The sequence below is a fragment of the Macaca nemestrina genome, chromosome 7 (assembly GCF_043159975.1).
Source record: "Macaca nemestrina isolate mMacNem1 chromosome 7, mMacNem.hap1, whole genome shotgun sequence".
NCBI lineage: Eukaryota > Metazoa > Chordata > Mammalia > Primates > Cercopithecidae > Macaca > Macaca nemestrina.
The window spans coordinates 55,447,266-55,474,675 of NC_092131.1; the positions used below are offsets into that span (position 1 = coordinate 55,447,266).

General features: G+C 34.8%; 2 protein-coding genes across 4 annotated transcripts in view; one reads left to right on the top strand and one right to left on the bottom strand.

Moving 5' to 3' along the window:
- The window catches only part of LOC105481816 (endoplasmic reticulum oxidoreductase 1 alpha), a 59,109-nt gene extending 54,495 nt beyond the window's left edge, over nucleotides 1–4,614 (top strand). The window contains exon 16 of the mRNA XM_011741564.3: nucleotides 1,332–4,614. Coding sequence (XP_011739866.1) covers nucleotides 1,332–1,392 — 61 coding nt within the window. The 3' untranslated portion in view covers nucleotides 1,393–4,614. The remainder of the gene's footprint in view (nucleotides 1–1,331) is intronic.
- A 594-nt stretch (nucleotides 4,615–5,208) lies between these two features.
- The window catches only part of LOC105481817 (G protein-coupled receptor 137C), an 85,908-nt gene continuing 63,706 nt past the window's right edge, over nucleotides 5,209–27,410 (bottom strand). Inside the window, exons 4-7 of one of the 3 annotated variants that reach the window (XM_071100183.1) lie at nucleotides 10,755–10,904; nucleotides 9,415–9,540; nucleotides 9,121–9,239; nucleotides 5,209–6,535 (exon numbers count right to left, since the gene is read on the bottom strand). In XM_071100183.1, coding sequence (XP_070956284.1) covers nucleotides 6,514–6,535; nucleotides 9,121–9,239; nucleotides 9,415–9,540; nucleotides 10,755–10,904 — 417 coding nt within the window. In that variant the 3' untranslated portion in view covers nucleotides 5,209–6,513. Of the gene's footprint in view, nucleotides 8,142–9,120; nucleotides 9,240–9,414; nucleotides 9,541–10,754; nucleotides 10,905–21,170; nucleotides 21,309–23,320; nucleotides 23,404–27,410 lie in introns of those variants that run through there. The other 2 variants (XM_011741565.3, XR_011625881.1) reach the window with 2 other exon arrangements.

Here is a 27,410-nt window from a genome sequence, read left to right on the forward strand (position 1 = left end):
GCAAGAAATGCTGAGATTTATAAAAATTAATATTTTTTAAAGGACTACATTTCCTCATTTAAAAAATATTATAATTTTGGGCTTGAAATAATTGACCTTCAAAATTGTGTCTCTCGCACCCAGGGGTTTGATAGTTAATATTTCATTAATCTACTATTTTTTTCATGATAGAGAGCAGAACTAAGTACACTCGAACAAAATTTGCTTTACAAAAATTACTGAAAACAATGTAGTCATACATTTAATATTCTTACTCTTTATAGGCCAATAGCATTGATTCTTTCTACATTTACTAAATATGGTGTATTTTAAGTATTCATATACTTATGCATTTAAAAATAGTTATAGTTCTGTGTTTATATACTTTATACTTATATTCTTTAATATTAAGCAGATGAATACTTTTATGAATACTTATACCTAAATATTATATTTGTATACATACATATTTTATACCAAATACTATATGCTTTAATATAAAGGGAGTATACTTATGAATGCTTAAAATACAGAAGTATTTAAATACTTATGTATCTCATACTTAGGTATTTGATTGACTGATGTGATCTCAGCTCACTGAAACCTCCGCCTCCCAGGCTCAATAGATTCTCCCACCTTAGTCACCTGAGTAGCTGGGATACAGGCACACACCACCATGCTGGGCTAATTTTTTGTAGAGATAGGGTTTTGCTATATTGCCCTTGCTGGTCTCAAACTCCTGGACTCAAGTGGTCCGCTCGCCTTGGCCTTCCAAAGCACTGGGATTACAGGCATGAGCTACTGCACCTGGCTATTTTATTTATTTAAAATAATTTGTTTTTTTAGAGATAGGATCTGGCTATGTTGCCCCGGCTGGAGTGCAGTGGAATGATCATAGCCCACTGTCCTTGAACTCCTGGGCTCAAGCAGTTCTACTTAGGGTTTCCACGTAGCTACGACTACAGGTACACACAGCCATGACTGGCTGATTTTTAAATTTTTTTTGTAGAGACCGGGTCTCCCTGTGTTGCCCAGGCTGGTCTCAAATTCCTGGCCTCAAGCAGTTCTCCCATCTTGGCCTCAAAAAATACTGGGTTTACAGGAGTGAATCACTGAATCTGGCATGCATATTTAAATACTTTTAAAATAACTAATTTCTGGACATTAATACCTTAGTTTTACCATGTCAAATTAAGAACTAAAATATATTAAAATATATTAAATGTTTTATGCACCTGAAATTTATTGAAATAAGTTACTTTAAAAATGTTGTTTTAAAATGCAAAGTGAGTAACTTTTACAGATAAAATTTATCTAAGATGATTTCTGAGTGAAATATTTTTTGGTTACAGAATTTCTACAAGTGTGAAAGAATTAGAAAACTTCAGGAACTTGTTACAAAGTATTCATTAAAGAAAACAAGCTGATATGTGCCTGTTTCTGGACAGTGGAGGCCAAAGAGTGGAATTTCATTCAAAGGCATAATAGCAATGACAGTCTTAAGCCAAACATTTTATATAAAGTTGCTTTTGTAAAGGAGAATTATATTGTTTTAAGTAAACACATTTTAAAAAATTGTGTTACATCTATGTATAATACTACTGTGAGGAAAAGTAATACTTTAATAATGTGGTACAAATTTTAAAGTTTAATATTGAATAAAAGGAGGATTATCAAATTCATATATGATAAAAGTGAATGTTCTAAGTGTCTGAAACTAGCATTTTGTGTAATAAGATGTAATATAAATAAAACTATGGTAAATATGGCAAGCATTTAATAGGAAAATGCTAAGGAGGCCTCATGAATGACCCGTAATTAGCAATGTAGAATTTTTCAATACATTTAGGGTTGCTGGATTTAGCAAATAAATATAAAGATTGTCTAGTTAGATTTGAATTTCAGATAAACAACAATTAGTTTTTTAATATGTTACATGGAATATTTGGAAAATACTTATACTAAAAAATTATTTGTTTGAAATTCAAATTTAACTGGGAGTCTTGTATTTTATCTGGCAATCCTAAAATACATTGGTATGAAACAAATCACTTTTAGAATGATATTGCTATTTTGATTGGGTTATTTTTGTGTGTAGAAATGTACAATAACAACTCAAAGGCACAGGAGATTTCTAAACATTGTGAAAAGTTGAATAGATTATATATTTATTCTCATAATACTTTCCCTAATACTAAATAAAATTTGGGGAACACTTTTTATTTTTATATAATTTCCAATTTACAGAAAAGTTTCAAAAATAGTACAAAGAGCTCTCTTACCCAGATTCACTAATTGTTCATATGTACTTTATCTTTCATGCTTTCTTTGTACACACACGCGCACACACACACTCACATGCACATACACATGCGCACACACACAATTTTTCCTCAATCATTTGAAAGTCAGTTACAGGCATCATGCCCCTTTAACCCTAAATACTTCAGTGTAATACTGAATAATTTCTAAAAATGATTTTCTCAGAAAAAAAAAAGAAACCTCCCACAATTCTGGAACTATACTACTATAAGCCTTAGAATAAATAATAATTTCAAGTTCCAGTCTAAAGTTCTTTTTGAGTTTTGTTGCCCGTTTTACGTTTGATGTGTATAGTAATAGGGTAGGCTATTTATTTTATTAAAATTTTTTTTTAGAGACAAGGTTTTGCTGTGTTGCCCAGGCTGGAACTTGACCTCCTGGGCAGAAGTGATCTTCCCACCTCAGCCTCCCGAGTAGCTGGGAATACAGGTGTCTGCACCATACCCAGTTTAAGTTTTGTTTTTTTATACACGAAGTTCCTTTGTCTCCCTAAAACTGAACTGTAATTTTGGGAGGTTTTCATTAATGGAAGCTCTTCATTTATAAAGCTATTTGAAGGGGTTTAGGAATTTATATCACATGGTAATTGTAGAGAAAAAGCTATATACCTCAAAATCATGTGCCCTCTTTACATATGTCTTATCAGGTATAACATGTTGAAATGTCCCATTATTAGTAGAGTGGGGTTTATTTATATAGTGGTTAAGAAATGTCAGTTGACACTGCTGTACACTTTTTCTTCTGTGTCCCTAAGGCCTGCTACAGTGCCAAGCACATACTTGGTATCCAATATATATTTGTTGGATGAATGTATGCATATGTATTCAGTATATTTTAAATGAATAATCGCAGAACTAAGTTTAATAATGTGACCTATTTTCCTCTGCCACTTCATTTTCTCTAAGGCAGGAAAAGAAAGACATTAACCCACTAAATAAGTCAATCCTCTTGGAGACTCAAAAGACTATGAAGTGATCACTCTACATAAAATACAGTGTGGGTTCAAATGGCCATTTTTTGTGTATCCCCCTCTCTCATCTTATGCTTCCTTTCCTTTTTTTTTTTTTTTTTAAACAGCCAATCCTTTTGAAGGAATATTCTTACCTCTACTTTGTCACCTTCCACTGGCTCCGCAACTGAAATCTGCCGTTTGGCTGTATAGTTAACAGTCCCTTCCTGTGAAGTCTAAAATCAATTCTAAATCCACAGTTTAATTCACAAGCTATTACTTATTTGACATTTTTGACAGCCTGTACTTGAAAGATTTATTCCCTTGATTTTTTACATTTTGCTCACTCCTGAACCCCCCCTTTTTAGCTTCTTCATTTATTCCTTTAATGTTATTCCTCAGGCCTCCATTTTTTTTTCCTCTTAATCATAACACCACTTCTCACGCTTGGGTCATTTCAGTTCAGCAATTCCTAAATCCTTATCTTTAGCCAAACTCCTCAATCCATCTGCCTGCTGCACTTTACTTGGTTGTCCCACAGACACCTGTGTCTTAAAACATTCATTGTCTGCAAAACCTACTCTAATGCCTGTGTTCCTTACTTTGGTTAATTTTAGAACCATTATATTCTATGTTTTCTAGGCTCATTCCTCTTCTCCACCTTCCCCTATCATTTAGTGTTTTTTACTGATTTTATCTCCACCTCTCTGATACATCACTCTTTCATCTTCATTGATATTATTAATACCTACAGTACTAACCTGCCTCCTATACCTAGCTGGTCTCCTATTTGTTGCTCAATGTTACCAGAGTAGGCTTTCTAGAAGCACTCTGACAGCATTACTCCCTAATACCCTTCCATGACTTCAGGAACTTTCAGGAGAAAGCCAAACCCCTCTGGTTGGTGTACAAGGTCTTCTGATGTGTAATATGTTTCCTCCACCGAATGTTCTGGTGAAACAGACCTAACAGTTCTTCAAAAGCCCTGTATGGCCAGGTTTCCCGCCTTGGTAAATGCTGTACTCTTTGCATCAAGTGCGCTGGTCATCCTTCCCCAACTTGGAAAATTCCTATGCATCTTGCAGGCCTGACATAAGCATTTCCTCTGTAAAATCTCCCTTGCTCCACTCAAGGAGAGTCATCTAACTTCTACTTCTGTGTCACCACTGTAATTACAACCTACCTCTATTGTATGTCACTTAAATTGTACTGTATTGTTTTATTTTTCAAAAGTCTTCTTCACTAGAATGTGAGCTCCTTAAGGGCAGGAAAAGGAACCTTTTTATTTTTTGCATCTCCATAGCATAGTTTTTGGCATATGAACGTTTAATAAATGTTTGTTGAATAAATTGATTTTAAAGTGACATCTTTATTATATTAGAGGTCCTACCTTTATTCCAAATACTTTCACTCCCTTCACTTTACAGCAAGGGTCAGTAGAGTCCCAAGGATTTGTAGACTTCAGGGGGTCAATAAAGCTGAAATTGTATTCAAGATTTGGTATGGTTTTTGGTGGGTCATGAAAAGGGTCTATTCTGGGAAGAAAAGGAACTTCTTTCATGGGAAAATTGTGTTAAGCATCATTGAAGAATTTCTTGAATAATCAAAGAATACCTTCCTAGGATTATAAGGTAGATAAATGGATTCCTGTTTCAAGATTCTAAAGGGACGGGGAGAGGTGTTACAAATTATTTCATACAACAATTTTTCTTAGCTTAATGTTTGAATAAAAATGTACTATCTAATAATGTATTGGCATTTTAAACTGCATGGCACTTCATGTCAAACTGGTGTATATTAAGTGATACGACAAATTATGCGATCACTAAAGGCAAACTATCATTTGTAACTCCTGATTTTTTTCTCTTTTTTTTTTTTTTGTGGTAGCACTATGTTCTTATCCTTATATGATAGAAACTTAGTCCATTATAAGAGATGAAGAAAACCAGACCTCTAAATAAAAGCACAAACACTTTTATTTTCAATAGTAGTGTTTTGTTACAATTTAGTGAAACAACAAATAAATACATTCATTGGCCACAGCTATACTTTTACAACCAGTTTGAAACTGATTATATAGCTGAGAAACACTGTTAAACAATAAAAAAGGCAGCTATGCGTAAAAAAGCCACTTTAGCTATAAATTACATTTTCCATAAAACTACAACCAACTACAATGAGTGGTAAAAGTTTCAAAATTAATGGCCACCCAAGTGAAATGATGAAAACAAATACTGCTAATCACTATAGAATTACACACGTAAGTAATGAAATTCACTTTTTAATGAACAAAAATGAAGGTTTGATATTATCATGTGCTTCAGTGCAGGATGAACAGGGAATCGGTAGCCCTTTGATTTTATAAACAACTTTCGAGACCAAACTTAAAGTGCTCCTAGTGCTTTGGAATTTTTAAGCAAAGATTGGGCCAGAGTGTATCTTTATTTGTCTTTGGTGATGTGTTAGATGTGTATAAGGAGACAAATGCAAGAATTTGGGTACCCTAGTCAGTGATAAGAATAAACTTACAAATCTCAAATTTGGAACAATCAACTAATGCAGCAGAAAGAACCAAGTTATTTTTTCTGAGAAATTTTTAAAAAGTAATCTTTTTTAGTTTGGTTAAATAGGAACATTATCAAGGGGAACCTTACCAGAAAAACGTCATCACCTTGAACCCCAAGGATTAACGAAGACAATGTATCTTTTCAGACAGCTCTATCTAATGTTAGATACCTAACATTATTAGCAAAATAAACAGTTGGCATTCTGAGAAGAAATCTAACAACTGAAGTTGTAATAAAAATACGCTTTTGTCACTTAATACCATGGTTAACTTTTTATATTATACAATTTTAAATAACTTGGTTACAATGAGAGAACTTACAAACAAACCCAAAATAATGTAAGTAAGTATATGCTTCTGATTGAATACAAAGTCATTTTGTATCATAAAAAGAAATTTATTTGTCTCTGTACTTGCCTCCCAAAAGATGGAAAGCATTAACAATTTCAGTTTTTCCTTAGGGTTTCAACCTAGTGTTTTACTTTTGTGAAGTTATTGTATCAGTTGTTAAAAAGTTGAAATACATTTTAAGTAAGAGAGGAAATAACATTCTTTTTTTTTTTTTTTTTTTTTTTTTTTTTTTTGAGACGGAGTCTCGCTGTGTCTCCCAGGCTGGAGTGCAGTGGCGTGATCTCGGCTCACTGCAAGCTCCGCCTCCCGGGTTCACGCCATTCTCCCGCCTCAGCCTCCGTCTCAGCTACTTGGGAGGAAATAACATTCTAATCAAAGTATAAAACAGAAAAGGATACTCGTATTAGTTTCAGTTCTGAAGAAATAGATAGCAGACAATTGTAGTTAGTCTTTGAGCACGTTGTGACAACTTCCCAATGTTGCTTGTTCCCTTGGCATCTTGAGGTATTCAGCATCTACTTCTTTCCATATAGACACTGGTACAAAGTGCATTTTAAAATTCTGTATTATCTTAGCCTACCATTTTCTTCTTTTTAAGATTTGGGATAGGACATTTAAGACAGTTTTAATGTAATTCTAAAAGTACTCCAATATTGTTAACCTGTGGTTTTATACTTACCTAGTTTGTACATTTACTTAAATTTGCTCATTTAGTCTAATGCTGGAATTAATTTGAATTCAATTTAATTTGGCTTTTCCCATATACAAGATATACAAATGTGAAAATCATAGGAGGAATTATATGTCTCACAAAGTATTGCACTTGAGTTCACTGCAATAATGTATCATGATTTCATTTACCTGAGGACAATCCTGATTCACTGCTATATCATGCTTCAGAGAAATCAAATGCTTTTGAAAATATATTTGTTTTAATTTAGAATTATACATTTTGTGAATAATTCTTAAATGCATCTCTAAACTTGTTTAGTCCCAAGAAGTTTCTACCAAAATCTCCCTATGCAAAAGTCACTATTGCTTTCTTGAAGAATCATGCTTAAACTACCACATATATCTCAATTATACAAAATAATCAACTGACCAATTCTACTCAAAATAGCCACACCATTTTCACTGGTATATTTTCCTCTTGAAATTATTGTGGCCTCCAAAGAACACTGCTGGCCATAACTAATGGATTACTACTATCATTTGTTTAAAATGATTGAATTTCAGTCGCTATTTTAAAATCATGCTTAAAAGAACTGTCTTCAATGATTACACATTTTCAGTAGATTTTTATAGAGAGTGAAACATTTTTATGCCTTAACTCTGCACTGTTCACACTATAAAATTTTTATTAAGATTTCCATATAGAGCATACCAATGAATATACAGGCTTTGATTTTCATAGGAAAATTGCCTTCCAGTTCGGTGTACAATATAGTATTCCAGTGTGAACATTGGCATATGACTTTGGGGACTGCAGTGACTCTTTCAGAACAAAGATAAAAGTGCACACATGCATTTGATGTTCCAAAGTCAGGATTTTTGGAGGCCATCAAGTGCCTTAAGATCTAATCTCTCTTTTCTCCTACTCCAAACTTTCCGTTTTACTTCATTTTACTATGAAAAGGTCAAAAATAATAGCTGTGTTCTTTACCAAACACAGCCACACTTCCAGATTTTGTTTTCAGTTGCAACAGATAATGGAATGTTTATGTAGATGGAATTTAAACACATCGAATATACACATTTATGAAAAACAACTCAAGAATCATGACTTGGTGATGCTGTCAGTTTTGTGGTGTCACATATAAGCTATGATGATTGTTCAAATCTAAATTACTACAAGTAAAGAGCAAAGGAGCAGTATCTGTCATAGGTCCGTTCAGGTGGGGAGTGACTGTGTAACTGCTGCTGCCACACCCAGTCATGGTGCCATACCAGCCCAAACTTTGCGAATTTGGTAAACTGCAACAAAAAAAGGCAAAGAAGCCATAGGACTATGATCAGGATATAAGAAGTCACATTTGAATTTTTAGCATTTTCAATGAATTTTGTAATAAAAGCAATCAAATATATTGAAATATGTTCTTTGTCAAATAACATAATGCCTTTCCACAAATTTATTGACTTTTATCTAATATCCTGGATTCTATATCGCATTATGTTACAAAAGAATGAATAAATGCCACTCGGAACTGGTAGAACTTGATCATCAGCTGATAACAATGTAGTCCTTTTGTACTAGGTTCTATTCTAAGACATCTGTGTATGTATGTATGTATGTATGCAGACGCACATATACATTTAACCCTCACAACAAACTCTGAGATAGGTTCTATTATCCCTATCTTACAGATGAAAAACAGGCTCAAAAAACAGATTGTGTAACTTGTCCTGATGAAGTTAGGATTACAGAAAATGTCATATCAAGCTGAAGCCATTATGCTTGATGGCTTCAGCCATTAAGCTTTTCTCCTTGCCCAAATCACAGCTAATAGTGTACTAGTTAAGGACTTGAAATGGTTTTGAAACAAGGAGGGCATGGGAAGATTTCCTATGGCAGTTAAGCTTCCCCAGAGTTTTATCTAGGGTTTCTCTGAATTTTGACCAGCACTAGAGATATGGAAACAGATACATAATCACTATAATGGTATTTCTTCCTTGTGCATCCCCCTCCCACAAACAGCTCTGAACCAGCAAGTGATCCTGAAATGAAATGGTACCATTTAAGCCCAAAGGCATATATGCTTTAGTCAGATGGTAGTTCCTGATAATGCAGGTCCCACCCTGGGTTTAACATCTGCTTTAAACTCCAGTATTGCCGATCTTATTTATTGACATATTACTACCAAATCACCTTTTTTCATATTTTGGTTAAAGCTTAGATTTTTTTTTTCAATCAATTTCAATAGTAATTCAGGCTAAGTGGCTTTGTTACATCTACCTTCCTTCTCTTGAACTTCCCAGTCTTGGCAGGTCATCATCACTATCATATCGTCTTGGATTGTCGAAAAAGTAAGCTCTGGAACTGTAACTGTGACTATTTATCATGCCAGCAGGTGCCTGTGAACAAAGTATTAGATAGCATATGAAGGTTTTACTTTTCCACTAAGAAAGGAGGCTAGAAACTACAATAATTTTTAGTTTTAACCTTTGCCAAAAATAGAAAATCAATACAAATGTTCCATAATTTTTAAAAATAAGAGAACAAGCATTGGGGAATATTATGATATCATACCAAATTTTGGTTTAATCTCTGTGCCCGGAAAAACAGTACCACCGACCATGCTGGCACGTGTTCCCACAGAAAGAGGACCATTCCAAATACTATATACTCTTCTCCACTTATGTCTTCTACATGAGCCTGTAAACAGAATATGGCCGAGAATTTTTACATCTGTTTAATGTATAAGCAATCACCTCCACAGTTAACTTGTTTCAAATCAGGTAAGATAAAATATATTAACTACAGGCACATAAACTTTAAAACTTTCTATATTTTGTGGTTTCTCACGTAATGACACTTATCCTATAAAGGACATAAAATGCTTTGAAGTTAGAATAAAAAGCAGTTAATTTTTAAAATGTATCAGTTTATGACCATTTTAATATATGGATAATAAGGAGTGATCTCATATTTAGGCCCCATAATCTGAAGAGAGTGACTTTTAAAGACATTACTGTTCCAGCTGCTCCATAGGCAAAATAACAGCACTTACCCTGAATTACACCTGTAGAAAAATGTAACATGTTAAGTCACTCAGCTCAGCTCTACTTAAAATATGCTTTTGGACCTAATCTACATATTAAATTTGTTTCTGTTCTATCAGATGTTGGGAGAGGGAAATGGAAAAAAGAGTGAAGAGAATCTGCCACAAGGAACCACATGTGAAAATTCCTTCACTTTAGAAAGGTAAATGAAAAACAGTATTCCAAGGTCCCTAAAATTCAGTACAAAGCTAAATTACTATTAAAATATGACACATAGCTATGTCAAAATGTACATTTAGGAAGCATATGGGAATGCTAGAAAGTTAAAATATGCATAGAGTACTGGGAATTATGATAGCAAATACCTGGACACCCAAGGAACTACGAATGCTCTCCCATTATCAAGGCTGACAAAGCCAGATTTTTATGAAAGCCATTATTTAAACATCTAAACCTGAACCAAATAGTAAGAGTATATGTAATTCTTGGGTAGGGGAGAGTTACTTTCCTCCTAATAAAGAGGAGGAAAATTGGCTAATAATAGCCAATTCATTTATCTAGAAATATTTAAACACCATCATTAACAAAAATAAGTAAAATTAGCATACGACCAAGAGGCCTGTGGCACTATTATTATTTACCAAAAAGGAGAGAGAAAATACTCCTTTGGTAGAAGTTCTCTGTGAAGAACCATTTCAAATGTCACACATATATAAAGATTTTTAAACACAAAGCTTTAAGTATGATTACTGACAGTAAACAGAGATTCCATAAATGTGTTTGTAAGTCAAACACTACAGTATTCTCCTAGATGAGGGTAAGTTAATTATCACATTGTTAGACTGGGAATATGTGGTAGGTATTTACCTTATCTGAAAGATTATCCCAGCCATAATTAAATGGACTTTCTAATGTATCCTGAGATATGGTGACCACCACCAAATTATAACAAGCTCTGGAAGAGTACAGAAGAATGACTACAGAGCCCACGACGACAGTCTGGCACAGAGACATACCCTAAAACAAATAAAAATCATCTTTAGTATTCTACACATTTGTCATGACAAGCTATTCATGTACATACAATATGGTCACCTCTTGCAATGTACTCCTAGAAAGCATTAAGTGAGCACCTGTTGAAATAAACTCTTGATTATTTTGCTTTTCAATTTCTATTCCTAGAACTGCTTGTGTTTAATATGTGGACGTTTTTTGCCAACTTGCCAAATAGCAGCTGGAGAAAGATTTTTGTTCTGCCAAGGTTGTCTTTTAATATATGAATAAACAAGTTGGCAAAAGATCTGAACTTTAATTGATGTTAATCAAAGAGGTAGTTTAGTCGTAATGAGAAAAGAATGGAAAACAGAAGCATTAGTCCATTTGATACACTTAATTTCTGATACAAAATTAGAATAGAAATAGAGTTCCTATGCTATTTGCTTTCATTCTTTTAGATTCTATTAGAGAGTGGTTGTTAGTCCCCTATTGATGACAGTGTTGATGGCAAATGTTCTGGGCACCCATATGTACTTTCAAATCCTTAAAATTTTAAGACTATGGCTTTCAGCATTTCCCTCAACATAAAAAGCTCTTCCAACTTAGTGGTTCTCAACTGGAGTGTGTATATTGGAGAAGGGTGTGGTAGTCACCTCTTGCAGAGATTCTTAACCTGGGGTCTGTATTTCCATAAATCCATTTTCTTTGCAATCCTGTGTATTTTATTTTATGCATTAAAAAAATTACTGTGACATCCTTGCCAAAGAGTTCCATTGCACACAAACACCCAATATTGTGTTTTGGAAGTTTGTGTTTGGTTGTCACAATGATTAAGAAGGGGCAATTATGGCACTTAGTGCACAAGGTCCAGGGACGCTAGATGACTTGCAAGTCACAGGAGAATCCTCCACCTAAGATAACTGTGCTCTGGCCTTGATAACTTTCTAATGTCCTCCCGGACATTCATGAAGATGAAACACCTCTTTATAATGATCTGAGTCAGAACCTAATTCTGTTTTGAATATAAACGAAGTACATGCTTGCATAGTTTAAATAGATGCCCAAATTTCCAGAAACACATAGAATATGTAAATTGAAGGAAATTTGTACTTTGTTTTCTTCAGAATTTTATCAGTTGTTCAAATATTTCAGAAAATCATGACATTGACAGCAATATTGCTTGTGGTATACAAGTGACCAATGCAACACACCGTAACAGTTTGCATTTATAGCTGCCCCATTCATGGTTTCTGTGTCTAAATACAAACATCTCTTACATCATGCTCCAAAAGTAATGTATCAAAATATTTATTAATTACTCTCTTTTATTTCCTCATTATGTTACAATTAAGGCAATTACACTGAATTTTATGTGTGTAGGTAGGTTAAAAAGCCATTAATTTCAGGATAGAAACAGGTAATTAAAAATGTTTTCATTAGAACTGCACTGGGTCTTGCAGGGCTCTTGTGGGGTTGAGAACTATTATTATAACTGACTTCCTCAGAACAACTCATTTTAGAGGTATATGAAAAGAAAGAACAAAACCATAAAAGATACCCTGAAAGATGTTGGGATAGTAACAGAGTACCTTCTCTGAGCTAACACACTACCATCACAAAAAGTATGTGTGAAAATAAAACTGGCAAAACTTAAAAATTAGGCTAAAATTTTCTACAATATGCTATTTTATTTTTGTGAATCCAAAAAAAAATTGTTAATAAAAAAGTTAATCTAAAACCACTCCAGATCCAATTTTAGAAGTAATGTATTATTAAAGCAAAGTAAGGAAACAAGAACAAGAAAACAGAATGCTGTAAGAATTACCATCCTCAAAAATAACTGCAAAAGTTTATATGCACTGCTTTGGGAAATAAGACAAATGTCAGAAACAGGCTATAATACAGAGAAACTCTGTTTAAATCTATAAATACTATGGAAGCTTTTAAAAAAAGATTGTGAGAAAAGAGCAAAGAATCAATGTGGAAGTAATTAATACAACAAACCAAACAACCTCTAGTCAAATTACAAACAAAACAACGAAAGACACCCACTCATTTGGAAAACAAAAGATTCACCCCCGCAAAATACAGGATTACAAAATGAAAAATAAGGATCCAGTGACATGGAAAGTGTTATCAAAAGTTGAAGAAAATCTTCCTAAAATAGAGTCAGAACAAACAATTCAACTCAGGAGAAATTCTCAAGGAATGATTTTCCTTTCCCTGTCTCTGACACTTACATACCACTTTTAAAGAAATTCCACACTTGATAAGTGAAAAAGAGTTATACCTAACTCCTAAACACCTCAGTATCCAAAACATTGCAGTTCAATAGTGTTTACAGATACTTTGAGAATGCAGATATGCAGAAACCTTAACTTACTCGTCATTGAGTTTTGACAAATGTATACACCTGTGTAACCCAAATCTCCACCAAAATATAGAACATCATCATTCCAGAAAGTTCCCTCACACCCCTTCCCCATCAACCAAACCCAAAACACAAATGCTCCCCTGCTTTTTTACAATTTAGTTCTACCTGCTCTAGAAGTTCATGTAAGTGGCATCATAGAATATGAACTCTTGTATGTTTCATTCATTCTGCAGAATGTTTTTGAGGTTCATCCTTGTTTTTGGATGTATCTATCAGGAGTTAGTTGTTTTTATTGCTGAGAGGATAATGACAGTGACCAAGTCTTCCTGATTTGCTTAGGGGTTTTCTGGTTTTAGCACCTGAAGTCCCACATCCTGGAAAACTCAGACCCAGGAAAATTGAGCCAGTAAATCACATTAATTCCACTTTCTGATTATATGAGTTTGTTTACATGACAGTTAGATAGAATCTATGAATATTCTTGTACAAATAGTTTTGTGGATATGTTTTCACCTCTTTTGGGTAACTACCTAAGAGTGGAATTGCTGGGTCATATGGTGGTCATAAGTTCAGCTGTGTAAGAAACTGACAAATCTTTTCCTAAAATGGATGTACAATTTTATACTTCCAACAAAGTGTGACAGTTTCAGTTTTTCCACCCAACTGTCCAATTATAGACCTCATTCAGGACTGTCAATCTTTTCAGCCACGCTGGAAGATGTGTAGTGATATCTCATTTCGGTTTTAATTTGCATTTCCCAGATGACTAATATTGTGTTACTGGGCATTGTTATATCTTCTTTGTGAAGAATCTATTCAAATCTTTTGACCACTTCCAAACTGGGTTGTCTTTTTAAATCAATAAGTTGTAGGAGATCTTTTTATATGCTAACAATCAACTCTCATCAGATATATGATTTTCTTGAAGTCTGTGGCCTGCCTTTGCATTTTCTCAGTCTTGCCTTTGATAAGAATTTTTACTTCTTTTATTTTTATTTTTTATTTTTGAGACAGAGTCTCCCTCTGTCACCCAGGCTGGAGTGCAGTGGTGCAATCTTGGTCCACTGCAGCCTCTGCCTACCGGGTTCAAGTAATTCTCCTGCCTCAGCCTCCTGAGTAGCTGGGATTACAGGCGCCTGCCACCACGCCTGGCAAATTTTTGTATTTTTAATAGAGATGGGGTTTCACCATGTTGGCCAGGCTGGTCTTGAACTCCTGACCTCAAGCGATCTGACCACCTTGGCCTCCCAAAGTGCTGGGATTACAGGCGTGAGCCACCATGCCCAGCCTGATGAGATTAAATTTTAATTAATTCTAATTTATCAACTTATTTTTTCATGGTTATTACCTTTTATTGCCCCTCTAAGAAATCTGCTGCAACTACCCCGTTTTCTTTTGGAAGCTTTTCACTTGTTTCATTTACATTTAGGTCTATGTTCCATTTTGAATTAATTTTTGTGTATAGTATGAAATAGAGTTGGAGGTTCATTTTATTCCATATGGATACCGAGTTGCTTCAGCACCACTAGTTTAAAAAATTTCTTGCGGTATTGGACTGCTTTACCATCTTTGTCAAAAATCAATAAATCACATTAAGTGTAGATTGATTTCTAAGCTCTCATTCTGTTCTACTAATCTGTCTTTCTCATGTCAGTAGCACACTGTCTTAATTATTGTAGCTTTATACTAAGTTTCAACATAATGTAGTATGAACCCCTTTCATTTTCAGGGTTACTTTCTGTACTGTTCAACACAATAGCCACTAGCCACATGAGAGTTTTTACATTTAAATTAAACTAAAAATTCCTGAACAGTTCCTGTTGCTCTAGCCACTTTTTAAGTCATATTTGGCTAGCTATCATACTGAACGGTACAGCTACAAAATATTTTCATGAACACAGAAAATTCTATAGGAAAGCACTACTTTATTTTTTATTTTTTTATATATATATATTTTTGAGACACAGTCTTGCTCTATCGCCAGGCTGGAGTGCAGCAGTGTGATCTTGGCTCATCGCAACCTCCACCTCCCAGGTTCAAGCAATTCTCCTGCCTCAGGCTCCCGAGTAGCTGGGATTACAGGCACGTGCCACCATGACCAGCTAATTTTTGTATTTTTAGTAGAGACAGGGTTTCACCATGTTGGCCAGGATGGCCTTGATCTCCTGACCTTGTGATCCACCCACCTCGGCCTCCCATGGTGCTGGGATTACAGGCATGAGCCACCGCGCCGCCCAGCCAGCACTACTTTAAATATTTAGATCATCTACCTTGTCATACAAATTTTGGAATCAGCTTGTCAATTTCTTCTTTTTAAACCACTTTATTGAAGTATGATTGACATGTGAAAAGCTGTATACCACTTGGTGAGTTTCCCAACTTGTCAATTTCAATTTTTAAATTTTTACTTATTTATCTTTGAGACAGAATTTTACTCTGTCACCCAGACCGAAGTGCTTTGGTGTGATCACAGCTCACTGCAGCCTTGACTTCCTGGGCTCAAGGGTATCCCTACCTCAGCTCCCCAGGTAGCTGGGACTACAGGTGCACACCACCATGTCTTGCTAATTTTAAATTTTTTGTAGAAATAGCATCTCACTACATTGCCAAGGCTGGTCTTGAACTCCTAGGCCAAAGTAATCTTCCCACCGAGGCCTCCCAAAGTGTTGGGATTACAGGTGTGAGCCACCACATCCAGCCCAATTTCCTTTTTTTAAAAAAAGCATGGTAAAATTATGATTTGGTTTGCATTCAATTTACAGATTCATTAGGGGAGAATTGCCATCTTAACAATACTGCACCTTCCAATCCACAAACATGGCATATCTCTTCACTAATTTTAGGTCTTCTTTGGTTTTTCTTAGCAGTATTTTGTAGTTTTCAGTATACAGATATTGCTTGCTTTTTGGAAAATTTTTTCCTAAATATCTTTTTTTTGAGCTACTATTGTAAATGGTGTTGTTCATTTAAATTTTATTTTCCAATTGATTATTCCTGTTATATATAAAAATACAATGTGTTTGTAGTATTTTGATCTATTCTGAGAACTTGCTAAACTCATTTATTCTAGTTGTTTAGTATATGCCTTAAGATGTTCTCCTTAAATAACTGTTATCTGCAATTAGAGACAGTTTTACTTCTTAATTTCCACTTTTTACCTTTTGTATCTTCTTCTTGTCTTATTGGAATATTGAATAAAAATGGTGAGAGCTGATATCCTTACTTTGTTGCCAATCTTAGGGGCAGAACATTCAATATTTAAGTATGACATTAGTTTTAGGATTTTTAGTAGATGTCTTTTATGATATTGAAGTACTTTCCTTTTCTTCTATTCTCTATTAGCTGAGAGTTTTTTCTTTCTTTTTTTAATCACGAAGGTTACTAAATTTAGTCAAATGCCTTTTCATTGTTTATTGAAATGATTATGTGGTTTTTCTCTTTTGTTTTAATGTAGTGAATTACACTGATTCTAAATGTTAAACCAATGCTGCACTCCTAGGATAGACATCTTTTGGACACAATAAATTATCCTTTTTATATGTTGATTAGATTTTGTCTCTAAGTATTAGGAACACTAGTCTGTAAGTGTTAATGTACAGCCATCTCTCAGTATCCATGGATTGGTCCCAAGACCCCCTGTGGATACACCAAAGTCCACAGATATTCAAGTCCCTTATATAAAATGGTATAGTATTTACACATAGTGTGCACATCCTACTGTATACTTTAAATCATGTCTAGATTATTTATAATACCGAATACTGTGAAAAATATGTAAATAGTTGTTATTCTGTATTGTTTTTAAAAAGTTATATTATTTTTATTGTTGTATCGTTACTTTGTATTTATTTAATATTTTCAGTTCAAGGTTGGTTGAATCCATGGATGTAGGACCTGCGAATACAGACGGCTGCCACTATATCTTCGTCAAGTTTTAGCATCAACTAACGCTGGCCTCATAAAACCGGGTCTAAGAAATGTTCTCCCGGCCGGGCGCGGTGGCTCACGCCTGTAATCCCAGCAATTTGGGAGGCCGAGGCAGGCAGATCACGAGGTCAGGAGATCGAGACCATCCTGGCTAATACGGTGAAACCCTGTCTCTACTAAAAATACAAAAAATTAGCCCGGCGTGGTGGTGGGTGCATGTAGTCCCAGCTGCCCCGGAGGCTGAGGCAGGAGAATGGCGTGAACCCGGGAGGCGGAGCTTGCAGTGAGCCGAGATCACACCACTGCACTCCAGCCTGGGTGTCTCAAAAAAAAAAAAAAAAAAAAAAAAAGGAAAAGTGTTCTTCCCTTCTATTTTCTTTTCTTTCTTTCTTTTTTTTTTTTTTTTTGTGAGACAGAGTCTTGCTCTGTCGCCCAGGCTGGAGTGCAGTGGCGCAATCTTGGCTCACTGCACGCTCTGCCTCTTGGGTTCACGCCATTCTCCTGCCTCAGCCTCCCAAGTAGCTGGGACTACAGGCGCACGCCACCACGCCCAGCTAATTTTTTGTATTTTTTTAGTAGAGACGGGGTTTCGCCGTGTTAGCCAGGATGGTCTCCATCTCCTGACCTCGTGAACCACCCGCCTCGTCCTCCCAAAGTGCTGGGATTACAGGTGTGAGCCACCGTGCCCGGCCTATTTTCTTTCTTTTTTTGGTGGGGGGAATGGAGTCTCACTCTGTCGCCCACCCAGGCTGGAGTGCTGGAGTGCATTGATGCAATCTTGGCTCACTGCAACCTCCACCTCCTGGGTTCAAGCGATTCTCCCGCCTCAGCCTCCCGAGTAGATGGGACTACAGGTGCATGCCACCACACCTGGCTAATTTTTGCATTTTAGTAGAGATGGGGTTTCACTATATTGGTCAGACTGGTCTTGAATTCCTGACCTTGTGATCCGCCCGCCTCAGCTTCCCAAAGCGCTGGGATTACAGGAGTGAGCCACCGTGTCCAGCCCCCTCCTCTATTTTCTAAGAGTTTGTATACTATTGGTGTTGTTTCTTCTTTAAATATTTGATGAATCAACCAGTGAAATCATTCGGGTCTGCAGTTTTGAGAAATTTTTGATAATAACTTTAATTTCTTTAATAAATGTGGGTCTACTTAGATTACAAAATCTAACATAAGATAAATTTCGTCTTCTATCAATTTACAGTTGTATATTTAAAAGAATTTGTCCATTTCATCTCAGTTCTCAAATTTATCAGCAAAGTGTTGTTCATATATCCTCTTGTCTTTTAATGTCTATAAGATGTTTAGTGATATTCCCTCTTTCATTCATAACATTGGCAATTTGTATTTTCACTGTTTTCTTTTCCTGTAGATAAAATTGATTGATGTATTCAAGAATCAACTTTTGGCTTTAATTTCTCCAAGTTTTGTTTCTTATTTCATTGATTTCTATTTTTATTTTATTTCAGTTTTTTGTTTTTTTGAGACAGTATATGGCTCTATTGCATTGGATGGAGTGCAGTGGCATGATCTTGACTCACTGCAACCTCTGCCTCCCAGGCTCCAGCTATCCTCCCACTTTAGCCTCCTGAGCAGCTGGGACTACAAGTGCACACCACCACACCCAGCTAATTTTTGTATTTTTTGTAGAGATGAGATTTCATCATATTGCCCAGGCTGGTCTCAAACTCCTGAGTTCAAACTGTCTGTCTGCCTCAGCCTCCCAAAGCCACCATGCCTGGCCTATTTCAGTTCTATTACTTACTTTGGGCTTACGTTTTCCTACTCCACACACTCCCACTACCATTTCTAAGGCAGAATCTTGTGTCACTCATTTTATATCCTTATTTTCTAATATATTATTTAAAACTGTGCTTTTCCCTTCAAGTACATTTTTTACTGCATTCCACAAATTTTGATATATTTTATTTCATTATCTTTCAGTTTGCAATATTTTAGAATTTCCCTTGTTATTTCTTTTTTTTTTTTTATCCACGGGTTATTTAGAATTGTGCTCACACCTACATGGAAACACAAGAATATGTATACCATGAAGATTTATTTTACAATATTTAAGAATTTTCTTCAAAAACTTAAAAAAATTAATTAGAAATAAAACTGATTTTAGAATATAATATTTTACTTTAAAATAAAAAAATTACATATATTTTCATATTTAAGAATGGATCATTAGCCTAGAAATGGGGGAATTATTGCTTAGTGGATACAGAGTTTCAGTATGGGATGAGAAAAACATTCTGAAAATGAACAGTGGTGACAGCTGCACAACAATATGAATGTACTTAATGATACTGAACTATACTTGACACTGACTACACTTAATAGTGGTTAAAATGGTAAATTTTGTGTTATATATTTTAGCACAATAATCTTTCCCAACATCCAACTTCCCTGTTTACCTCTAAGATGCTGAGAAAGATGAAAGTGATAGACAGTTCTCTGACTCAATGAAGAGAGGAATCTACATCAAATGAACTCGATGAAACTATAAATAAGGAAAAAATATTACGAAAATATGAAAAAATATGAAGCCTCTTTCAGTAAGTTTTATAAATGTTAATAATTTACTTTATTGTGTCTTCTGTAACAGAACATTTTTGAATAGTTTTATGGTCCAAGTGAAGCTGCAGCATCACTTTGAGACCATTCAGAGTTTAAAGCAAAAGGAATTGAAATTTTAAATGTAGGTATCATTAATGCTTTAAACACCAAATATTGTTTTTATAACTTTCCAGACTAGAATGGAAATGGCCACTCACTGAAGCATTATAAAGGCTAAGTTATTATATTGCATTGGCCAGTAAAGTACTCTATAGATGAGAAACCAGTATAGCCTTACATAATCGACATTGCTGAATGCCTGCTGGATGGAAAGTTTATAAAAGAACCATGTCATTGCCATTTCCAATTATACATAAATTCACTGATTTAAGTATTTAACTGAAAATGTAAAGATTAATTTAATGTTTTGTCTACAAATACATTTTTGTCTTACAAATGAATGAATGTACAGATGTGGCAGGGCTTATTTTGTTGTATTTATATGCTGTCAGCACCAACGAATCATCCAAGAAAATGTTCTTTTATGTCAACGCCTGATAGGAAACACAAGTGGTACCAAAATAATCAAAGCGTTGAATAACCTTTCTGATTGTTTATCCTGGGTCAACTGTGTTGATATATTCACTATCTGTGCTAAACCAATTGTGTGTAAAATTATTGGGCCTTAGCATAAATCAAGATGGTGGCAATGAACGGTACCAGCAGTGACTGTATTCTTTACTACTATGCACTCGTACTTAAAAAAAGAGAGTCAGTTTCTTTGAAGAATATCTTTGGTGACGCAGTGAAAATATAATTTATATTAAATATAAACCTTAGAGTACATGTGTATTTAACATTCGTGTGATAAGATGAGATGTGCCCTTAAAGTAATTCTCCTCCATACTCAAGTACAGCAGCTATTTTGAGGAAAAGCACTTAAGTGATTGACTTGTGAGTGGATCTAACCACTTTTTTTCACAGAACACCATTTTTTACCTGACAGGCAACTCTGGCAGACAAACAATGGTTTATTTGGATTTGGCTACTGGGCATGTATTTTTTCAAAAATAAATAAAATGAGTGTATCACTTCAATGAAAACATCTGGCAGCATTTATTTCCAATGATAAAATGTAAACTTTTAAGTGAAAATTGTAATTTTTAGAAACTTGTACATACTTGTACTGTAAGATTAACAGCTTCTTAAAACTAAAAGACTTTTCTAATGAGATGGTCTGATGATTAACACATGCTTTTCAATACTGTCTAATGAAATGTATTAACATTTTGAAGATCTAGGACCATTCTTTTCCAAATGATTAATGCATGATGTTACAAAATGATTCAAATGCAAGATCGACCAATGGAGAGTACAAAAAGTTCACCAATATGGTTTTTATATTCCACATGGCAACTAACCTTTAAGAAACCTCCACTTCTGAGTTTTGGTGTAGTATTAAAGAAGATATCCACAATTATCTGAAAAGTCTATTAAAATTCTCCTCCATTTCCAACTACATATATGTATGAGGATGGATTTTCTTCATATGCTTCAACCTAAACAACATATCACAATAGATTGAATGCAGACGCAGACATAAAAATCTAGCTGTGTTCTATTAAGTCAGATACTAAAAAGATTTGCAAAATGTAAAACAATGCTTATCTTCTATTATTTTGTTGTTTAAAATTTTTTAATAAAACATTTATGCTAGAATGTAATGGCTTATTTTAAATAAATTAATAAATGGATATTTTTATAATCTCTTAATTTTTTATTTACAGTATGGTTTGTATTAATAGATATACACAAACAAAAGCTCTCTGGCATCCTCAATAACTTTTAGGAGTGTGATGGGGTCTTGAGGCTAAAAAAATTGAGAACCATTGCTCTAGGGATTATAATATATATCCTTAACTTCTCACAGTCTACATAGTAGTTAATATCACATCACTTGATATAAAATGTCAGAACTTTGCAACTGTATAGTCCCATTTACACCCTCTCTTTTATGGTATGGTTGTTATATATAATAGAGAATTATATATTACATCTACATATGTAAACCTCACAATATTATGTGATTTTTGCTTTGCATAATCATATTTTAAAGAACTTAAAAATCATATTTACCCACATATTTACTATTGCTCATGTTCTTCATTCCTTCTTGAAGAGCTGAAATTCAAGCTGGTTTTATTTCTTTTCAATCTGTAGAATTTTCTTGGCATTTCTTACAGTGTTAGGTATGCTGGTAACTAATCCCCTTAGTTTTCTTTTATCTGAAAGTGTTTTTATTTCTCCACTGTTCTTTAATATCTTCACTGGATTTGTATTTCAGAGTTGACAGCTTTTTTCTTTTGGCATTTAAAAAATACTGTTTCCGTGTCTTCTGGCCTTCATTATTTCTGATAAGAAGTGAGTGATCATCTAAATTGATGTCCCTTTATGTAATTCTGTAACTTATTTTTCTCTGTTTTCAAGATTTTCTTATTCTTTTCAGTTTGGAGCACTTTAACTGTAATGAACCTAGACAAAATTTTCTTCATATTTATCCTGATTGGGTTTGCTGAGGTTGAAAGACATAAATTTGTAATTTATGTCTTTCACCAAAATTGGAAAGTTTAGGTTATTATTTTTTCAAACATTTTCAAATATAGAGAAAAAGGAAGAAAACTTCATTTTCTTCCTCTTTCCCTTTGGGGATTATAGTTACACATAATTAGACTCCTGAGCTTCTGTCTGTTTTATTATATTCTTTCCCCACTTTCCTCTGTTCTTTAGATTGGATACATTCTATTGATTTATCTTTAAGTTAACTGACTCTTCCTTCATCTCCAGTATGCTGCTGTTAAGCGAGAGTGACATTTATTTTAAATACTGTATTTTTAAATTCTAGAATTTCCATTTAGTTCCTTTTTAATAGTTTTTATTTCTCTTGAGATTTCCTATTTATTTATCCAAGGGTATTTTCCTTCAAACTCTTGAGCATATTATAAATGCTTTGTCTGATAAATCCAAAATCTGGGTTATCTTGGTGGTAGTGGGGTTGTCTTCATTGCCTTTTGAGTTTTGGTTTTTGCTCTTGAGTATGTGTTTCCTGTTTCTTCATATATTTGGTAACTTTGACCTGGACATTGTGAGTAACATATTTTAAGAGTCTGGATTCTGCTATGTTCTTCTGAAAGATGTTGATTTTTGATTATTTTAGCAAACAACTAACTTGGCTGAACTGAAATCCCAAACTTTGTCTCCCATACATAGGTCAGCTGAAATCTCAGTTAAATTCCTTTATCCTTAATTATGCTGTTTGGAGCCTGTCTTTCACATGTGTAGTTCAGGTATCAGATAAAATTTTGACAGACTTTATAATAAAAGTATGGGGTTTCTTCTATCTGGTATCTTCTTCCTAAGATTTCCTACTCACTTTACATCTGCAGTAGTGACTATAATTTTATCTTCTGATTTTTCAAGCCAGTAAAACAGTGGATTTCCCTTTTTCAGTTTTGGCTGCCCCATCGATGGGACCTTCTCTCAGGCTAGAAGCTGTAAAAAACAGGAAACTCACTCAGTGTCATTTTCTTCTTCTAAGTGGTTGTTCTCCATTGCCTTCAGTGCTTTTTTACACTGTCCAGAATTTATGATTCCTATCTGTGGAAAGTTCCATTAGGAGCAATCTTAGCCATTACCAGACATAGAACCGTGCATGTATTTTTCTTTTCAAATCATCTTACAAATACTATTTCCATTTTGAAATTAAAATGCCAACCTCAGCATTAAAAACAATAAAATAAAGTAGAATTAATTAATAAATTTAAAAACATATCTTGATAATTATAAGGCCTACACAGTTTCACAAACAGTTTCATGCTGCTAAGTCACAATGAAACTCAATCTCTGGCTCCTATGACCCTGACATTATGGAATGGATGGCTTTTACTGGATGGGCTATCTAGCCATGGAAAAATAAAAAATTTCTGAAAATGCTAGCTCATAGAGTAAAAGGGTCTAGAAGCACAGGGAAAAAACTACTTAGGCTTAGGAGAAGACAGAAGATATAAACCTAAGTGTAAGCAGGGATTTTTCAAATGGGACAAGGTGTGGTGGGTCAGCTCAGCAACAGAATAGGAAGTAAGACTGGGAGTACAACAACTGCAGTAGCTAGGGCAGCAAGTTAAAGAAGCTTCACAGCTTAAGAGGGATAAAGTAAATCCCAGTAACTCAAGGGAGAAATTATAATATTAGGATATTAAAATTAAAATATTAGGAAGGTAGCAATCACATCTATTACAGGGGATAATGCAGTCTGTATTTTTCTACCATCACCCTCTCCAAATTCTAGTTAAGTGCTATTTCAAGGTGCTGGAAGAGAGATATTAATAATATTTTAGCCTGTTTCTTTATGGTCTAAGTTACCATAAACCATTGCATTAGCTGTACAGAGTTAGTTGCCTTGTATGAAAGATAAGAAATATTATTTGATTGAATGTTACTGTGTCTCTGAAAAAGCTTGATGCTGTCTCCCATCCCAATATGTTAAATAGTAAGCATCAAGCATTGAGTGAATATAGAATAGAAAAGTTTATATAATAATTAAAACTGTTAGAAATACAAGAGGGAGTGAGAAAATGTATTATTTGCAAATGGCTGATTGGGCTGGCAGACAAGCCGATCTTGAGTACCAATGATTCCTTTTACACCCTTTTCCAGATATAAAATTGTACATGTCCCTGGCCAGATACATAAGCCTAAAAGCTTAACTTTCATTCCTACCCATTCTTTGATTGGTTTTTCATACAAAGAATCCCAACTTGCTATCTCAGGGACCAAGCATCTAGCCGATTTGAACCTTTTTATGCTGATGAGTTATTTTGTCCTTTAAAAGTAACATGTCTTCTATATTCTTATAACTGTTCTTATTTTTTCTGAAATGAAAAATAATGTTATAGTAAATTAATTCTATTAGCATGTATTTTAATGTTAAAAGTTATAATTCTGATAAAAAGTATTTTTATTTACTTCATTGATTTATAATTCTGATAAAAAGTTATAATTCTGATAAAAAGTATATTTATTTACTTCATTGATTTATAATTCTGATAAAAAGTTATAATTCTGATAAAAAGTAAAAGTGCCCCAGAAATTCTACAAATGAAGGCAAAGCAAACAGCAATAAAAAAAACTTAATGAGAAAGACAAATACTGATAATCATGGTAATAAATGGAAACTATTTGAGTTACCCTATAGAAAGGGGTGCTCATTAATAATTAAACTCCATAAAACTTTGCCTAAGTTAGTTAGGCACACTTAAAATGTTAGCAACAGACAAAAAATTAAAAGACAGTATTCAGTCTACCATGTCAATGCAAACAAAAGAAAACTGAGATTGTAGTATAAGATTTCAGAACAAAAATGCCCACCAAAAAGGTCATTTCATATTTGTTCCAAAAATTTCTAAGAAAAACTACTTAAATAGTAGATAAAATGTAATCTATCAGACATGTCAACTCTTACCAAAAAGTAGATTAGAATATAAATCATATAGAGTTAAGCAAAGTTAAAATATTCAAAAGGGGAATCCTGTTCTTCAGTAATTCTTATTTTTTTTTTCAGTGACTGTTCCTTTTGAGATTTGATCATTATACAGGACCCCTCTCTAGTCAAATTTTGCCAACATTTTCAAGTGTTCAGGAACTCTCTGAAGTTAGGTTACCATCCCCTAATTACATTAATACCATAATAAATAACATTTATAAGCAATATTTTAGTGGTAGGCATTATACCAAGCACTTTTTTTTTTTTTTTGAGATGGAGTTTCCCTCTGTCGCCCAGGCTGGAGTGCAGTGGTGTAATCTCGGCCCACTGCAACCTCCGTCTCCCAGATTCAGGCGATTCTCCTGCCTCAGCCTCCCGAGTAGCTGGGATTACAGGCGTGCACCACCACACCTGGCTAATTTTTTGTATTTTTAGTAGAGACTGGGTTTCACCACGTTGGTCAGGTTGGTCTTGAACTCCTGACCTCGTGATCTGCCCACCTCGGCCTCCAAAAGTGCTGGGATTACAAGTGTGAGCCACTGCGCCCGGCTGTATTTTTTAATTTAATCCTTACAACAACTATATAAGGTATGGACAGCTCTTATCCTCATAGCAACCCATGAGAGCACTATCATTATCTCCATTTTGCAGATCAAGAAAGTGAAGCTTAAAGATGCTGCAATTTGACTAAGGTCACACAGCCAATAAACAGTAGAGCTGGGATTTACATCCTTATCTCTCTGATCCTAAATTTCCATCTTTTTGTTTGTTTGTTTGTTTGTTTGTTTGTTTGAGACAGAGTCTCGCTCTGTTGCCCAGGCTGGAGTGCAGTGGCGCGATCTTGGCTCACTGCAGGCTCCACCTCCCGGGTTCACGCCATTGTCCTGCCTCAGCCTCCCGGGCAGCTGGGACTACAGGCGCCCGCCACCATGCCCGGCTAACTTTTTGTATTTTTAGTAGAGATGGGGTTTCACCATGTTGCTAGGCTGGTCTTGAACTCCTGACCTCAAGTGATCCACCCGCCTCGGCTGCCTAAGGTGCTGGGATTACAGGCGTAAGCCACCGCGCTCGGCCAATTTCCATCTTTTAATCACTTAATACACACTCTCTAAGGCCTTTCCATATTAATTTCAAATTGATATACCTGACAAAAGAAATATAAAGTATATCTGGTTCTATTTTTTATTTATACCACTCTCACTGCACAAGAGAATTTGAAGCAATTACAGAGATATACAGAAAATAAAAATAAATATGGAAATGTATGTGTATATGTGTGAGGGAATGGTGGGTAAGAAAGTGAGATGAAACTAGAGGTAGAGCCAGTACCAAAAATAGATATCATAAGATCATCTATGGTTGACAGAGGTGAGCCACATATTTGCCTCTGAACATAGCAGCCAGAGGAAAGAAGGATTTAACCAATACTAGTTTTTAGGTACTGAATCTGAGCAAAATATCTTCTCTGGAGACACTATATAGACAATATCCTCAACAACATTACACAATTATGGCTTTAAAATAAATTTTCCTTACAACAAATTTTACAAATATGTTGATGTAGGCCAAAGTATGGTATCAGAGTGGAGGTCAGAAAAGACGACTCTACCCAGGATACAATGCAGTCTTGGTACAAAACTTCAGTGACCTGGACTGGGCTGAGTGTAAAATGGAATAGGTGGGTAAATGGACTGCACATCCTTCAGGTAATCTTTCTGGCAACTAAACTTCTGAATTTAACAGTTGAGAGTTTATTTTCTCTAACAAGAACCTGGAATACAGAAATTCTATATTATTTAGTAGGTCAGATTCCATGCATGGACAATCAAGCAAAGGGTAAAATTTATAATTTCATGTGGAAGATAAGGAACCTAAAGAGAACATGGCTGGGTGCAGTGCCTCACGCCTGTAATCGCAGCACTTTAGGAGGCTGAGGCAGGCGGATCACATGAAGCCAGGAATTTGAGACAAGCCTGGCCAACATGATGAAACCCCATCTGCACTAAAAATACAAAAAATTAGCCTGGGCGTGGTGGCTCATGCCTGTAATCCCAGCTACTCAGGGGGATAAGGCATGAGAATCCCTTGAACCCAGGAGGTGGAGGTTGCAGTGAGCTGAGAC